At 41.0% G+C, this 18,274-nt stretch overlaps 2 protein-coding genes across 2 annotated transcripts; one reads left to right on the forward strand and one right to left on the reverse strand.

Moving 5' to 3' along the window:
* The first annotated feature begins 2,001 nt into the window (after window positions 1-2,001).
* Window positions 2,002-2,505, forward strand: Ucn3 (urocortin 3). The gene has a single exon (XM_027944814.2). It carries the CDS (start codon window positions 2,002-2,004, stop codon window positions 2,503-2,505), a length of 504 nt encoding a protein of 167 aa, XP_027800615.2.
* An 8,824-nt stretch (window positions 2,506-11,329) lies between these two features.
* On the reverse strand, window positions 11,330-17,946 carry Tubal3 (tubulin alpha like 3). The gene is made up of 3 exons (XM_027944848.2): window positions 17,922-17,946; window positions 13,406-13,558; window positions 11,330-12,270 (listed from the first exon to the last, which is right to left on the reverse strand). Exons 1-3 carry the CDS (start codon window positions 17,944-17,946, stop codon window positions 11,330-11,332), a joined length of 1,119 nt encoding a protein of 372 aa, XP_027800649.2.
* Between the last annotated feature and the right edge of the window lie 328 nt (window positions 17,947-18,274).

The raw sequence follows: 18,274 nt of genomic DNA on the forward strand, positions 1-18,274 counted from the left end.
CCCTCCCACACATGTTTTGGGAAATGGCCCGGTCAAGATCACACCAACAGAGCTGCAGAGCTGGGTCTCGAAGTTAGGCCTCTTACCACCAGGTCCTCCTGGCACTACACCACCCTGCGTCTGCAGAAAACAAAACAGTCCAACGCCAGCCTGGCACTGCCAAGTACTCAGGAGAATCCCCTTGTTTATTTACTTCTCCAGTTTTTTGTTAGTTTTTAAAACTCCCATAAGGCAAGAATTTCCCTGAGTTCCATAGTTAGCTACTAAATAAATTCCAAGTTCAAGGAAAATACCCAAATGTCAAGTTGAACCTTTCACTCTGTGTATCTCAGAGTACAGTCCAGGAGGTGGTTCTTTCTGACCATGAGACTAGGGAACAAGGCATGTTAGGTTTCAGTACATCCAGGCCTGAGAAGAGCTGTGTTTGCTTGAGGAGGGGTTTAGATAAAATCCAGACATTTGACCCCACTTGTTCTCATGCATGATAAAGAAAGACAATGAAGTAAATAAGCTGGAAATAAACTTGCCCACAGACCAGGCAAAGGGCCCTGAGGTACAGGTAGGTTCCGCCCCAGGGCACCAGAGGCAAATTCTGCCCGTCATACAGTTTTCCCAGTGGCCACAGACAAGCCTAATTCTGATGACCTGGCACAGCCCTGTGCTGTTATTGTAAACAAGACTGGAAAGAGGAGCGTGGATAGCTTAACACGGGGCCTCTTCCTGGGTGAAAAGGAAAGCTGAAGTTCTATCTGATGTGGTGGGGGTGGGCCAACAGCAATGTATGGTGATTTAAAGCCCAAACAGTGTGAACTCTGGAGGGGTATTGATCTGGAAGGGTATTCACTAGCCCTGGGCTTCTTATTAAAATCAATAAGTAAATAGATTCAAATGGTCACTGTAAGCAATCTTCCCGTGCCTCTCAGCACCTCCTTCTCACTCTGGACAACAAGTTCCTTGAATAAGCACCTGAAGAAGGTGTGCGACCTCACCCAGAAGGACACATCCTCAGACAGAAGCTGCTCTGATTGACTCTGGACCATCACCCTCACTCAGTCGGAATAATAACCAGGCACACGGCTATCTATTCAGACGGAGGCCTTGGAATTGGAGAATTTAGGAGCTCTTTGGGAGGCACGTGGTCTCACATAGATACAAAACTGACTTTGCTTCCTGAAAACTATAATAAACCCAACCAAGTTCACAAAGCTTATGGTTCTGAAGAAACTAGGAGAGTGTAGGAGGGGACCCATCTTGAAGATCTGCCTCAGAAACAGTAACTAGATGCTCAGCCTAGACATGAAGCAGTAAGAATGTACTCCATCGGCCTTGCCAATGAGGAGGGAACTCAAAGTGTCCTTGCCAGGTGTACACCTGTAATGCACACCTGTAGCCCCAGCTCTGTGGGAAGCTGAGGCAGGAGTTCAAAGCCAGCCTCAACAACTTAGCAAGTCCCTAAGCAACTTAGTGAAACCCTGTCTCTAAATAAAATATTTTTAAAAAGTTGGGGGACAGGGATGTGGCTCAGTGGTTAGGCACCCCTAGGTTCAATCACCAGTACCAAAAAAAAAAAAAAAATCTCTTCACCATATTCACCATACCAATCAACCCAGTTAGGCTACTAAGTGCTCATTAACATATTTCTTATTCCCTTTCAGGGCCACTGACTATCCGCAAATCTGAGTTAAACAAAATACCTAGATACTAGTAAAGTGATGGTTTTCAAACTTTAGGGATTATCAGAACCATCTGCAGGGGTTGTTAAAACAGGTCACTATGCCCAAGAGGTTTTGATTTGCTAGTTTGGGGGAAAGACCTGACAATTGTTTGCATTTCTAACAAATGAGACCAGGCAATGCTGCTCTTACCAGTCTAAGGACCATGCTTTGGGGATCTTTGAGTAGAACACTGACAACACACCACTGGATGTTGCTCGTTGTCTTTCTGAGGTCTCAGCTCTTCTCACGCCCCTCCCCACATCCCTCTTTTCTACTGCAGGGAGAGATGTTGGTGCCAGCTCACTTCCTGCTTCTCCTGCTGCTGCTCCTGGGGGACCCGGGGGCCAGCCTCTCCTATAAGTTCTACAGAGCCAGGCCCGTCTTCAACTGCCTCAGTACAGCACGAGCTGAGGTCAAGCAGAGCCAGTGGGAGGACATGGCCCCGCTGAGCAAGAGGAGCTTCCACTACCTGCCCAGTCAAGACCCGTCTTCAGGAGAAGAGAAGGAGGAGGAGGAGGAAAAGCAGGACAAGGACAAAAGGACTTTCCCAGGCTCTGGGGGTGGGGGTGGAGCTGGAAACACCCGATACAAATACCTGTCCCAAACCCAGCACAAGGGGAAGCTGTACCAGGACAAGACCAAGAGCGACCGGCGCACCAAGTTCACCCTGTCCCTGGATGTTCCCACCAACATCATGAACATCCTCTTCGACATCGCCAAGGCCAAAAACTTGCGGGCCAAGGCAGCTGCCAATGCGCACCTGATGGCGCAGATTGGGCGGAAGAAGTAGCAGCAGAGGCTGGACAGGACGGCAGCACACCAGGCACAGAGGTGGGGGACAGGGACACTGGAGGCTTGTATTTCACAGGCTGCTTCATTGCTGAGCCCCTCTGATCCTTCCTGCTGCCAACCCAGTCTCCCTTCTCCTCTGTACATAAGCACAGAAGTGCAGTATTGTCTAACCTTCTCAGACGTCGGAGGTTAAAGTCTCCCCTGTACTCTGTCTCCTTTCTCCTTCCCCATGGCAAGAAGCACAGCTCTCCCACTCCTCTCCAAGCTCCTTCCTGTTGACCCCAGGCCTGAGGAGAGAGCATCCCAGGCTCCTTTCCCGCCCCCACATCAACCCTGCCACAGCAGAGACCAGGAGATGCACTGTCCACCTTCCCTACCTTCTCACCCCATTAAAACCAGTGGCTTCTTGAACTCCTGGCTTGTTTTCAGTTCCTCTTCCTCCAAAGACTGAGCTTGGAACAAAAAAGGCTAGCGAGGGAGGGTCCTGCTGAGTCAATCCTTCATTTCTCCCAGGACAGGTGGTTGTGGTTCTGAGAGGCCATAAAAGAAGTAAAGGAAAGTTTGAGAGTCAATTAGCTTTTGTCATTTTATCCAGAGCCATCTCCTTGGCCAGATCGTATTCAAGGGACACAGCCTGGGATCCGTTTTCCATTACACCCCCGGGGCTGAAAGAGGGAGGGAGTTTGTAACATCCCGAACTCCTGCTAGGGTGCAGGCCACTGCTTCTTTACTGAATTCTCATTGAACCCATAGTACCCACCCAGTGCTGTGCTGGGTACTAGGGTCAATACTGATGTCTGAGCCACAGCTTTGCCATCCACAAATCAACCAAATACCACAAAGATCACCAGGGAGTATGCAAACAATGAATTGCAAACTGGTAACAATTAATGTGAACAGATATATATATATATGGAATTCAGAAGAGAACAGTTGATATGAGCAAAACTCCAATAAAAATGGTTATTAGCAAGTGTGCTAACCCACCCACCCCCGCCCGGCGGCAGCAAAGCCTAGGGGCCAGATTCCCAGAGGAGAGACTATGGTCCCTCTCACTTCTGCACAGTGACAAATCATTAAGAAATAAAATGATAAACAAGCAGCACACATCAGCAACTAATATCACCACCACCACCAGAGGCAAAGTCAAAAGAGAAATAAACAATAAACTTGGAAAAATGTTTGCCACTCGTGTAAAAGAAAAATGGGTTTTTGAACAAATATATAATTACTAAAAAACAAGAACAAACCCAAAAGAAAAATAAACAAAGACACAAATAGATCACACAAGCACACATACATACACACAAATAATAATGACTTTCAAATATATGAAAAGATGCTCAATTTCATTCTTCATAACTACACTGATAAACAGTTTCTTGGGTTGAGGTTGTAGCTCAGTGGTAGAGTGCTTGCCCAGCATGCACAAGGTCCTAGGTTTGATCCCCAGCACCACAAAAAAAAAAAAAAATAGCAAGACAATTTCTCACCTGCAGTGCTAGCAAAAGTCCCTAAGTTTGACAATATTCCCCATTGGTGAAATTAATGGCCACCTCCTCCCCTGCTGGCTGGTAGGGGTAAAACCATAGAGACACAATTTGGCAGTACTTATCAAAACCACAAATTTGTCTTTCCTATAACCCAATAATCATGTTTCTGTCAGGCATTGCTAAAATCTTTAAATTTCGTTTTTTAAAAAAAGTTAAAATTGAAATTTAAAATACCCCATCTCTTAACAGGACCAACATAACTATTGTGTCCAACCATGGAAAAAAACACACACAGTAGAGCAGAAAGAATCATGTCCTGAGACTCAGAACACCTATTCTTTGAGTCTGTTCATCTACACTTTAAGTGTCTATGAACAAGTCCTATAACTTCCCTGAATATCTGTGTGCCAAGAACACTGATAGGTATTTTATGAGCATTATCTCACTTAATTCTCTCAAGTTTATTTCAATGTAGCCATAATATTTTTCCACTTTAAAGGTAGAGATTGAAGCCCAGAGAATTTAGGAAATGTAACCAAGGTAACCCAGCTATTAAATGGCAGTCAGATCTGCCCAGCCACAAACCCTTTCTCATTCCTCCATGAAAAACTGACCCTTAATTTGTACAAAAAGCATTGAGAATACCAATCACCCCACCTCCCAGTGCTATCAGCAGACCCAAGTGAACTAGATAGTAGAACCAGCTGGAAGAGCACCACACAGACACTGGGATTCAAGACTATGAACCCAGCAGGTGAGGCTGGTATTTGATTGGCTTTCAGCATCTTACAGATGACTTAGTGTGCAGATGGTTGATGAACAAGAAAAGTGGGCCAAAACTGAAACCTACCAAGTAGTCAGGAAAGCTCAAGAATTCCTGTTGGACAGCGCCCATTCCACAGTTCTGCCCACCACACTGGGCTCTAATTGAGAGCAAGTGGCACCTCTCAGCATGTGTTCATAAAAATATCATAAATACCTAATTAAAATAAAAAATAATTTTTTTAAAAAAATATCAACAATGCTGGAAGGTGGGATGGCCACATCCAAAGACCACCGCTACTTTTATCTGCTACCCCTGACTTCACTGTGTAACACTTTGGGGAGGGGCAGGGAGAGAGAGCAATCTTCATTGTTCTAAAAGGATTTAAAAAAAAAAAAAACTCTGGTCATCCCCTCCCTTCTCCTCAGTCAGGGAAGGACAGATACACTAACAGGAACAGCCTCTCCAGTAGCAAGAACTTAACACTTCAGTGAAATGGCAAGTTGCTGGGACCAGGGAGCATTTTACTATAGCAAGTCCTGAAACCCAGCAAGTGATAGAATAAGCTCTTGGTACACAGAATTTAACATTGTGATTGGGACTTTCACGAACTCTTGGTGTATAATAACCTGCCATTTTTCTAAGTCACAATTTTGAATTACTCCTCAAAGCAGATGTGCATGAACAATTTAATTATCTACTTACCGATCAAGCCTAGCCAATTACCCAATGTCTGTATCCCCAAGTCAACGGCATTGCTTTCTACTAATGAACACATACACCCTGTGTCACTAAAGGTCTGAAGGGGGTTACTTAGGGTCTTTTTCAGTTAAACATGACTGAATTCTGCAGAAGAAATTATTGACCAATGTGGCAACACACAAAGGCCCCAGATTTTTTGTGTGGGGATTTATTCTGTTTTAGAAATAGAGAACCACACATATTCCTACGTCCTGCAACTTTCCAATATGACATATTGGAAACTGTGTAAGAGAGGACACCTATCAAGGACAGCCAATGGAATTGGGTGTGTTCATATACTTCATGTTTATTTCTTCCATTCCCACCTCCACTAGCATCAATTCCACAAGGTAGGGATGGGTTTTGCTTTGTTCATTGTTGTATCTGGAGTATCTAGAATAGCAATGAGCATGTGGCAGGTGCTCAGTGAATAGTTGGTAAATTAGATACGGATGTATTGATGTCCTTGTGATAAGGAAGCTCTTCGTATTTGGCATTTAAAGTGCAGTATTTTAATATTTAAGAGGTTTTGACAATAGAATCATATTCAGTCTTGTGATTTCAATTTTAAAATAAATAAATTTCATAAATACATTTACACTTTGATCTTAAAAATATATGGCTAGTTTATAGACAGTTTTGGAATACTTAAATGTACTCATTCACCATATTTATATTTTAAACTATTAGATTTAGAAAGGATTACTTAGGGTATTTGGGAAAGTTTGTCAAACTCCTTAAAAGAGAATATATTAAATTTATATTCAATCTTAAATAGTTAAGAGTACTTAACCTAAGATTGTAAAAGGGTCCAAACATTTGTGTGTATTCCCTTTGAAAGTTATTATACAAGTATACTAGACATAAATAGTAAGATTCACGAGTGGACTTTAAAAGCTTAAGGAGTAATTAGGTTTTTCATCTTAAGCTGAGTAAGTTAGTAATTTTGAAAAACAAAAGTTGTCAGTCTCTTTCTGGAGGTATATGAATGCACGTGTACACACGCATACACAGAACACACACACACAAAGGCCCACCGCTGTGCCTGCTGAGCAGTTACTGAAGTGTCTCACTAGTGCCCTCCAGTGGCTAAATCCAGAAACAACATGTAAGTTAAACAAAGTTTGAAGTAAAATTTCATGTTTTAAAAAACCTAATGAAATTTAGTGTCAACATGCCTTATATATAATCAGAGATATGACAAATTATTGTATAATAGTGTATTAAAAATTGTAATGCAAAATAAATAAATAGGAAAAAAAACTAATGAAACTGTGAATCACTGGATAGGGTATGCAAGTGGAAATAAACCATCAGTGAGTACTTACTACAATATTTTCAATATACTGAGAGAATCCAGAGTGTATCTCAACCGTCCAGAAGTTCTGGGTACGAATGCATGGATGCTCTAGACAGCTCTGGTTGTTAAGAGGACACAAGAAAGAAGAGTCCCAAGAGGCTTCATGGAGCAGGTGACATTTGAACCGCACCTTGAAGTAGGAATTACATCACATGTCATAGGGGGAAAAGGAGCAAGAGCAGAGGCGAGAGAGAATAATGTGTGCTGGAAAAATGGGCTTCAGCAACAGAGAATCATTAAAGCTTTGGGTATGGGAGCAAAATGATCCAAGTTGTGCTTTGGAATTTTCAGCCATGGAATAGTGTGTGGGGTGAGTTAGGAAGACAAACGGAAAGGCAGAAAAGCATTTAGATACTAGTGCTAGTTGTGGCGAGAGGATTTGATGACCTGTATAAAAAGGGAAGTGAATGGATCCTGAAAACATTACAGAAGTCAAATCCGTGGGACTTAATTCTATGTAGAAATGAGGGGGTCAGTCAAAAATGACAGTGTTGTTTAGAACCTGCTTTGGGAAAAAAATGTTGGCATAAACAAATGAGATCAAGAACACGATAAAGAACAAGGATCTCTTTTGATGAAAATAATGTTTTTCCAGGAAGAAATGGAATTTTAAGTCTGGGTAAAGCATCGGGGAGAACAGGCCCAGCAAGTAGGTAGAATTTTCAGGATATGACTTAAGAGAAAAAGAACACCTTGAACTATAACAGTTGCTCAGTTGTGATAAGTGGCTGTATGATAAATAAGGGCAAATATGACCAAAAATTTCTCCACAAAGGGAAGACAATGTAGAAGAAGAGTCTGGGGAGATGTTAAATGCAGAAAACGCACTAAGCAATGTCACAGGAGTCAAAGGAAAGACTTCACCAAAATGACCAAAATCTAAGGTCAAGAAATCTTAAGGCCAAAAAGATCATTATTTTGACACAAATGGTCTGATCATTGATCTTCAAGATGATCATTTCAGTAGGAAGGCTTGGGGTGGGGGAGAAACCCAGTTATAAAGGATGGCCCACAAGCAGAAGATGAAGTAAGGATGGAAAACATATATTCTTTTAGAAATTTGACAGAGTGGATAGATAAAACAGTACATTAAGGGACAGCAGAATCCAGAAAAAAGACTATGTTGACTTTTTTTGTTGTTGTTGTATGTGGACACAATACCTTCATTTTATTTATTTATATGTGGTGCTGAGGATCGAACCCTGTGCCTCACACATGCTAGGTGAGCATGCTACCACGGAGTTACCACCCCAGCCCCTATGTTGACTTTCTGAATGGAGGAACTTAGATAAATAAGGGAAAAAAATAAATCAATGGGCAAAAAGAGAAGGGGTGTACAAAAGAGATGAAAGATCAAGGTTTCCTGCAAGATAGGAGTGGAAAACATAAGTAATGATCTCAGAAAATAAAACATTTACATGGGACAATGTAAAAAGATTTAACCTGTATAATCACATGAAAATAGGAGGAAGAACTCAGTTAGAAACAAAATTTAAAGAATTATTGGTCAAATTTTTCCAAAGCTGATAGAAGACATCAAGCCATAAATTCTAAAAGTTCTAAAAAGTTCAGGTAGGATGAATACAACAAAAATCACACCTAAGCACATCTCACTATTAAACACCAAAGCAGGGCATGACTTTCAAAGAGGCAACAAGATTGACAACTGACTTCTCAATGGAAATGATAGAAGCAGAAGATGATGAAATGACATATTTTAAAGTACTGACACAAAATAACTGTCAACCTAGAAGTCTACACCTACCAGAGAAAGTATCCTTACAAGATGGTTAACATGAGATGTTTAGAGATAAATAAGGACTAAAATGATTTTCTGACAGCAGATCCACATTAAAAGAACATTGGAGGGTGTTTTTGTTTTCTGGTTTCTGGGTGGCTTGGTGGTTTTGTCTTTGTTTAATGTCAGAAGGAAAATTATCCCAGATGGAAGTATAGTCATGCAAAAAGGAATAAAGAGCATCAGAGAGCCTGACTGTGAGGACAAATCTAAGCAAACACACTCCCTGTTTAAACAATAGTAATAATATCTTGTGGGGTTCAAAATATATGTAGTATTAAAATATGAGGTAACAATACACAAAGGACAGGAGGAGAGAAAAGAAGTTCCAGAGAGCAGAAGAAGTGCTATTGCATGACAGATGCTAATGTTAAGTTTGAAGGTAGTCATCTCTGGGGTATCCACAAAAAGAATGTTTAGAAAGAATATTAAACGAGCTAATAAAGAAGAACCATGAAAGATAGAAAGTTGATAAATACATGAACGTAATACTTATGTAAGGCATGTAGAGTCAACCGACATTATAAATTGACCAATTCTTAGACTCACAGACTCTTGGAACTGGAAAGGCTCTGGAAATCACCTTGTCCACAATGAGGGTTTTCATGTATGGAGAAGTTAAGCATCTATTTCAAGGTCACATAATTGCAACAGTGCCATGATTTGTATCCACCCTTCCTAATATTTCTTCCCTATTGTTCATTAAGCAATAAAATTAATGCAAAGATCTAAAGAAAAGTATTTGAGACTTAAGGACCACTCTTTAAGAAACATTATCTTAAAACTCACAAGTATGTGAAAAGTCCATTGTATTTATTTAAGTCATCAAATAGCTTTATTTACTACTAAGAGAAATAATATTTTAAATGCAAACATAAGAGACATAGGTAAATTGAAAAGTGGATCCCCCCCAACCCAGTAATGCAGACACTACAATACGTTCTTGCAATTGAAGGTTTTCTTCCACACTTCAGACAGTCCACTATCGATCTGTGTTAAATGTTGATAAAAATTACCAAATTGTTTCTTAGGTTTAGAGGAAAAAAAAATTTTAGTATTCTTCCAAAATATTTGATCACTGCAAATTAGAGACACGAGAATGAGAGTCATGCTCCTTTCTCTGCTACATACCTGAAATCCTGGCACATCTCAGAATTAACAGGGCCTGTGTTCCAAATGGAACTCTGGCATGAGGTTGACTTAATGTCAGATCTAAAAAAGCCCTTGAAAGAAGGGCTTAGAAGTAGAGTCTCAGAGGGATCCAGCCAGTGCTTAGAAATTTGAGAACTGATCAAAAATCCAGCTCACTTGTGCAGGCATTCAAGGGTATTTAGATATCACTTGCACCTGTGGTCACTGGCCTCAGAGAGGACAAAGATTTCAGTTGAAAAATATACAATATGGTATATTGTCAAAGTGGCATTCTTGAGGGCCATTTCTTAGAATGATGATTTTAGAACAAGATAGAATCCCCCCGGGCAACTGTTACAAATGGAGGGCCTTACTTTACACTCAATTTTGTTGCGAACCTAAAACTCTTCTAAAAATTAAAGTCCCTTTTACAAATAATGGAGGGTCATTTCCTGGGTCCAAGTGGTATGAGCAAAAAGAGGGTGGCATCCTTCTGGTTTGGGAAGTCTCACAAAACAACTGTGTTCCTGTAGCTGTGGCTTGAGCACTTACTACCTTCAGATGCCTACTTGGGCCAAAGTATATACTAGGTTGAGGTCAAGAGTGAACAACTGGAGGGCTAAGACTGCAAGCTAAACAGAACAGATAGATGAGGCTCCTGATGATCTGCCACAATCACTCCAAGAACAGTACCTAAGCCCAAGGACGCACCTTTGTAATATCTAATTCACCTTCATTTCCAATAGTAGTCAGACTAAACATCATGGTTTGTAAAAATCTCCCTGGCAGTTTCAGTGCATTCATAGCTATTGAGTCTATGGAACACTTTTGTTGTTTGAAATGAGACTGTTCAGTACCAAAGAACTGATTTCACAGTGTTTTTTATAATGTCAGATCCCTGGATTACACCCCTCCCAGCCCCAGGGTTCTCCTTCAGCACCCTCTCCAGTGAAGCTCAGAATTTGCATTTCAACTAAACCAAATTTTATAAAGACCCAAGAGAATTCTGGTTTGTTTGAATGAAAAGCAAATGGAAACCTTAAAGCCCATGTTGGAAGGAAGGAAAAGAAACAGACTGAAAATATGTGTTATTTAATCAACAGACAAAATAGAGATACAGGGGAAATAACATTCACAATCAATATGAGTGTTTTTCCGCTTTAGGCACAGAAAAGGAAAAGCATAAACTTTAGGGTTTAATACTCTCTTAGTTAAAGGAAGCAAGAAGAAAGACCGGTTTCCATTCTAACATAAAAGCTAAAATTAAAAAAAAAAAAAAAAAACACCTAGACATGACCCAGTTCAAAAGACTCCCCAGAAGGCTCCCAGTCAGCAGAGATGAATTATACCATAGATAAGGAAATATACGTGCATTATCAATAAAGACCCATTTAATTTAGTGTGGAATTTAGGTTCTTGCCTGACTTGATTTCATTTTTCTTCTAGTATGGGAAACTCTAGCCACTAAGTATATAATGGCTTGAACAGAAAGCATGACATTTTAACTTCACATTGTTTCCACCAGTCCTGTTTACATCAGAAACTCAGCCCCACCTCCTCATAATCCTTTTCCAGAGCTGCCAGATCTTCCCTGGCTTCTGAGAACTCCCCTTGTTCCATGCCTTCTGTGACGTACCAGTGTAGAAAAGCCTTCTTGGCATACATGAGGTCAAACTTGTGGTCGAGCCGGTCCCAGGCCTCTGCAATTGCTGTGGTGTTGCTCAACATGCAGACAGCTCTCTGGACCCGGGCCATGTCCCCTCCGGGCATCACCACAGGTGGCTGATGGTTGATGCCCACCTTGAAACCAGTTGGACACCAATCTACAAATTGAACAGAGGTCCTCAACTTCATGGCTGCAATTGCTGCATTCACATCTTTAGGGATCACATCTCCTCGGTATAGTAAGCAGCAGGCCATGTACTTCCCAAGCTGAGGATCACACTTGACCATCTGGTTGGATAACTCAAAGCAAGCAGCAGTGATGTTGGGCACTGACAGATGCTCGTGGTAGGCTTTGTCAGCAGAGATGATGGGGGCAAAGGTTGTCATGGGGAAATGTATTCTTGGATAGGGTACTAGGTTGGTCTGGAATTCAATAAGGTCTATATTCAAGGGTCCTTCAAACCGAAGGGAAGCTGTAATGGAAGATACCACCTGACTTATCAGCCTATTGATACTTGCATAGGAGGGGCGTTCAACACCAAGTTTATGATGGCAGATGTCATAGATGGCCTCATTATCCACCATGAAGGTACAGTCTGAGTGCTCCATGGTAGAATGGGCGGTGAGGATGGAGTTGTAAGGCTCCACTACAGCAGTGGAGATTCTAGGGGCTGGGTAGACAGAGAATTCCAGTTTAGTCTTCTTGCCATACTCTACGGAGAGCTGCTCCATTAGGAGAGATGTAAATCCCGATCCAGTACCTCCTCCAAGGCTTCGGAAAATCAAGAATCCCTGAAGTCCACTGCACTGTTCTGCCTAGGAAAAGTGCATGCAATGTGAGAATGCAGCCAAATCAATGCACAACTGGAAGGCACAACAAGTTCCCCAAAACAAAGTCAACAAGTTTCAGAGAGGACTGGTTTACGTTTTAACTCCACAACAAGCATAGTTACTTTGGAGTATACCTAAGTGTTACTTCTGGAGTAGGGGAAGCTCTTTTGAGTTTTACTACAGGATGAGCATCCCAAGTTCAAAATCCCAAACTTTTTGAGTGTTAACATGAAGTTACAAGAGGAAAATTCCATACCTGATCTCATGGTGACAGGTTATAGCCAAAACATAGGGACACTGAAAATATTGTATAAAATTACCTTTAGCCTATGTATATAAGGAATAGATTAAATATAAATAAACTTTGTGTTTAGACTTGGGTCCCATCCCTGGAATGTCTCATTATACATATGCAAAACACTCTAAAATCTGAAAAAAAAAATACCCAAAATACTTCTAGTCCCAAGCATTTCAGATAAGGGATAATCAACCTATATAAGCAAAGCATAGATATTCTACCCTCTTTCATTAGCCTCTATGAGTGAGTGTATTGGTAGATGATGAAAAGCAAGGCCTTTATCGGTAACAAAGAAAGTGATGAGCAAAATATTCTAGTGAAATAATGTTGCCCCCATAGTAGGTGAAGTACCTATCTCTTCTAAACCTTCCATCTACACTGCTGATGTAGCAGACATCACGTTACCTAATGATTATGCCAAACCACCTACTCCAGACTTGGGTCCTTATGGAACAATGAGCTGTCAGTAACCAATCTCCAGGTGTAGGATCTGTGTCCTATAAATTTCATAAGCAGTGGTGACTTGGAAAATTATGTGCTTCAGAGTGCTTCAAAAGTCTCTGATAGCAAGATAAACCCTGCATTAGAAGCAAGGGTAGATGGGACCACCTAGTAAGTAAAAGCCTTCTGTCACCCTTCTTATGTAACAAGGTATAATCAAAACCAACACTGGGACCATTTTCCAGGTCTGAGCACCCACAAAGACACCCAGATGAAAGGCTCGGGTGGCCATGGTGGTGCCTGTAGATAATGTTGGTGCATCCTACTGCAGACCACCAGTGCCCAGGTATGGCCTGATCAGAGGAGAGAGGGGTCACTTGCCAGCTTTCTGATCCTCTCCAGCACAAGGCTGATGATCTCAGAGCCCACAGAGTAGTGACCTCGTGCATAGTTGTTGGCAGCATCCTCCTTTCCGCTAACAAGCTGCTCTGGGTGGAAGAGTGAACGTAACTTTCCTGTACGGATCCCATCTGCAGGGGGAAAGGTAGTCAGTGCAGTTCAACTGTCAGCCCTTTGCTGATCCTCACAGGGCTCCATACTGTCCCCACCCTTTCCCCCAGTGTTGTGGTAAAAGAACAAACATACTTCAGAACTAGCGTTTCTTAATCTAGACAAAGGTAGAATCTTTTACATATAAGTTGAAAGTATATTTTCCACCATATACCCTGTATTATTTTCTTAAGGCTGCCATAACAAATTTGCCTTAAAACAACAAAAATTTATTTTCTAACAGTTCAGGAAGCCAAAAGTTTAAAATCAAGTTGTGGTTGGTTCCTTTGGGAGCCTCTAGGGAGAATCCGTTCTCTCTCTCTCTTTCTCTCTCCCTCTCTCTCTCTCTCTCTCAACTTCTAGTGACTTTTAACAATCCTTGGGTGGTAGCTGCCTCTGTCATACATGTCCTCTTCCTCTCTTTTTTCCTGTGGAAGACACAATTCTTTGACTTTAGGGCCTAACCCAATCCAACATGACCTCATCTTAACTAACTACATCTGCAAAGACTCCATTTACGAATATGGTCACATTCTGGGGTTCCAGGTAAATATTAGTTTAGAGGGGACACTATTCAACCCATTCATTACTCCATAATGCTTTAGAATTTTGAGACAAGTATTCCTCTCTAAAAATTGCCAACTATGTGCTGAAATAGAATGAAAAGTATACCAATCTAAATTATAATCAGTATTATTTATAAGAGATTTTAACAACAAAATCACGACAAACTCAAATGACCCTGTGACTCAAATGCAGGAAGGATGAATGCACAAAACAGTTTGTGAAAACCAAAAATATTCAGCTATCTTTCATTTTCCTCCATGAGTTTATCTGCGTCTTCAATCTACTAACAATAGAAAATTCTACAAAGAAAGAATATATTCTTGGATCAAGTCCTAGGTTGGTCTGGAATTCAGTGAGGCCGACATTGAAAGACATTTCTGTTTCAGTCAGCTTTTTCACCATTGTGACCAAAAGAGATGAAAAGAGAAATTTTAAAGAAAGAAAAGTTTATGTGGGGCTCATGGTTTCATAGGTCTTAGGACATGGATGGCCAACTTCATTGCTCTGAGTCAGGGGTGAGGCAGACATCAGGGCATAAGGGTGTGGCGGAAGAAAGCAGCTTCAGGGCACCAGGAAGCAGAGAGAGCTCTCACTCACCAGGGACAAAACATAAACCCCAAAGGCATGGCCCCTAGAGCCACACTCTATCTGCCTACAGCCACTACCCAGTTAATCCATTCAAGTGCATTAATGCACTGAGTAGGCTAAGGCTCTCATAACCCAATCATTTGGCTTCTAAACCTTCTTGCATTGTCTCACACATGAAATTTTGAGGGACAACTCAACTCTAAAAAGTTAGAATAACTTCCTACCCTTGCAACAATCTTATAATTTTCTTCAATCCATACTATTTGTGTCATTATGTTGCACATAGCAGGTGCCAAGTACATTAATGAATAAATCTTGTGATTAATCTTTAAATTATAGTTCTAAATCTGCCTTTCTCCCAAATCTAAACCATTCACTGGCCTCTATTTCCTATCAAATACAAATCAAACATCTTATTCATGGAGATTCCATGGTTTGCCTTCTAAGATTCCAATTGTAACATTTTTTCACCAATAGATTATGATACTTCTCTGCCATAAAAGAAATATTCCAGTTTAAGCCTCCTATAACTCCTGTATATTAACGCCCTCCTCAGGTTCAAGCCAAAACAATATTCCCAAGTATCTGAATGTGTCTGTGGTCATGATTTCTTTTACTCTCACCCATGAATTATTGAAATTCCCCTGCCCATTCTTCAGAACTCAAGTGCAAGATCACTTTGTCCATGAAGTCTTTTCTAATCTCTTCCAAAAAGATAGGCTTTATGTCCTCATTTCCTTCTCTTTAAGGCTTTCCTTGTGCACACACATATAATATGCCCCTCCTCGTCTCCTTGCTTTATTTTTCTCCAGACCACTTATCATCATCATCGGAAAAACTGTTTACTGGGTGTTTTTCTTGGTCTGTACCTCACTTGAATGTTGTCTCCATAGAGACTGAGATACATGCACACACACACACACACACACACACACACACATATCCAATGTCAGGAACACTGCCTAGAATGTCTGAGGCACTCTTATTTGTTGAATAAAACAAGGAAAACCAATGCTTTTCCCCTAAATCCTGCAACACTTTTCTTCTATCTCTGTCTGAACTGGCTCAGGACCCTGAAAATCATCCTCCCTGTGAGCTATGTCCTAGAGGACTAGGGAATTTCTTCCAATTGTTGCTGCTACCTTCCTGTCTTTTGACTTTCTCAGCTTCTGATCCTGGGCCTTAATCCTTCTATTTGCCTGGCATTTTTGATTAACAAAAGCTAAAATACCTGCTGTGATGTCCATGATAACTGGATTTAGCCTCTTCAAATCCACATTGCTCCTTCAACTACACTGACCAAAGTCCACTGAAAAACACATAATCCACTTTGCCTAGGTTCCTGGAACACTAGATTCCAGCTAAGGCTCACAGTTGCAAACTCCCCTTGGTCTTGCATAAAAATTTATATATTATCTTTAGGCATTTATAACTTGAATCACACTGTAACATAATTGTTTATCTTAGCCTCCATACCAGTCTCATCTGGTGATTTTTTGTTTTTTGTTTTGGGGGGGTGTTATGGGGTATTATGGGGTTTCTTTGTTTTATTTGGGGTTTTTTGTTGGTAGTGGTGTTTGGTGTCTTGTTTTGTTTTGTTTATTGCTTGGTTGGTATGGGAAATTTAACCCAAGGGTGCTTAACCCTGAACCACATTCCCAGCCCTTTTTATTTTTTGGTTTTGAGACAGGGTCTCACTAAGTTGCTTAGAGCCTCACTAAGTTGCTGAGGCTGACTTTGAATTTGTGATCCTCCTGCCTCAGCCTCCCAAGTCACTGGGATTACAGGCATGCACCACCATGACCAACTCATTTGTTCTTAAAGCCATCAGTAATTTCTTATTTTTTACTCTTTCACAGAATCTACAGAGTAATACTGAATTTATATATGGGTCTCTTGGCCTCAACATTTCTAACCCACTCCTCTTAATAAAACATTCTGTTTTTTCATTTACAGTGACATCAATCAACCTGCCCCCATCAGTTTGTCACTTTTTTTGTCTCTGTTCTTACAAGGAAATCAACTCCAATCTAGTGTGAATGGCCTCTATTTTTATATTACAGGCAGATTATATTCTACAAAAATATTTCCCATTGTACATGTGCTTCTAGAATCTCACCAATCTTGCATGTAGGTAGGGTTCATTCATATGCTCCCCCCCCCACCCTTGTGGATTTTTGTTAACTACCTCAACCCATGCAGAATAGATAAAGTGACACTGTATGACTTCCTGGGCTACATGATAAAAGTGCCGTGGTCTTCTCTCTTATTCTCATGTGATGCTTGCACTCAGAACCCAGCCACCATGCTGTGAGGAAGCCAAAGCAGCCCACAGAAAGCCTACATCTCAAAGAGTAACCAAGGCCCCACCTGCATGCTTGGCCTACATCTCAGCCTACAACCAGCACCAACTTGCCAACCATGTAAGTGAGCCTCTTTCAAAGTAGATCCCCTTTTTCCAAGCTCCCATCTGAACCTCCCTGGCTGGTACCCTGTGGAACAAAGAGGAGCTGTCTTCTCTGAGCCCCACCAAGTTGCAGATTCATGAACAACATAGTGATTATAACCCTAAACCACCGAGTTTGAGGGTATTTATTATACAGGAACAGATAACTGACACACAATCTCAAACCCAAATCTACCCTGCTCTCTAGTTGTTTTCCATGTCAGTATAAACTCTTCTCTCTCCAATATTTCTCTAGCCCCATTTCTCTAGCCCTCAAGAGTGTTTTCCCAAGATACAACAAAGTCTATCATTACTAATCATAAATTGGTATTGATTTCCCCCCCATAATTTGAATATTTATTTGGTTCCTTGCTGCTTTGAAATTATCTTCAAATATTCTACTCTTGATAAGCAAAATAATGACAAACTTTTAAATTCTTTGCCAGTAGCTGCAGGCAGCAGGCTCACAAATCCAGGAAAAATTCAGTGTTCTATTACAATACATGAGCAGACAAATTAACAAGGTTTTAATTAGTTTCATCACATACATAAAAAGACCTAGTCTCCTCTTTGGGTATGTTTGTCATGTTCATCACCCTAAATGGCTATCAAATGAGGCTCTAAATTTGGAAAAGGTTTATATGATTCTGTTAAGATGGCTTAGTACAATCTCATGCTCTGCCCATTTGATTTGTTTGATTGTGGACCTGGTGAAGTACACTAGAACATAAACCTTATGTTACCTATAACAGTTGGTTCCAAGTCCATGAACAGTGTTCTGGGCACATGCTTCCCAGCCCTCGTCTCATGAAAGAAGGTATCAAAAGATGCATTCATGTGCTTCATTTTAGAATTTTCCAACTGATTCTGTTGACTGTCAAGAACGATGCCATCTGGCTGGATTCCATGTTCCAGGCAATAGAGTTCCCAACAAGCATCCCCAATCTGGGCGCCAGCTTGACCAATGTGAATGGAAAGGCACTCCCTCTGAAATAAGCCACAGTGAGTTAGAACTGGACAAGCACTCAGACCATGAGCACCGCACCGTTGCTCAGCACTTCTAACTACAGATGAATCAAGCTAAAGCCCACAGATA

The sequence above is a fragment of the Marmota flaviventris genome, chromosome 12, assembly GCF_047511675.1.
Source record: "Marmota flaviventris isolate mMarFla1 chromosome 12, mMarFla1.hap1, whole genome shotgun sequence".
Classification (NCBI taxonomy): Eukaryota; Metazoa; Chordata; class Mammalia; order Rodentia; family Sciuridae; genus Marmota; species Marmota flaviventris.

What these genes read in the sequence shown, in the direction of transcription:
- Tubal3 (XM_027944848.2), bottom strand. Translation starts at nt 17,946, where the DNA reads ATGGACTTGGAACCAACTGTTATAG. An exon ending in CTTGGAACCAACTGTTATAG is followed by an intron (nt 13,559 to 17,921) that starts GTAACATAAGGT and finishes TTCCCCCTGCAG; the next exon opens with ATGGGATCCGTACAGGAAAG. An exon ending in GAGGATCAGAAAGCTGGCAA is followed by an intron (nt 12,271 to 13,405) that starts GTGACCCCTCTC and finishes TTTCCTAGGCAG; the next exon opens with AACAGTGCAGTGGACTTCAG.
- Ucn3 (XM_027944814.2), top strand. Translation starts at nt 2,002, where the DNA reads ATGTTGGTGCCAGCTCACTTCCTGCTTCTCCTGCTGCTGCTCCTGGGG.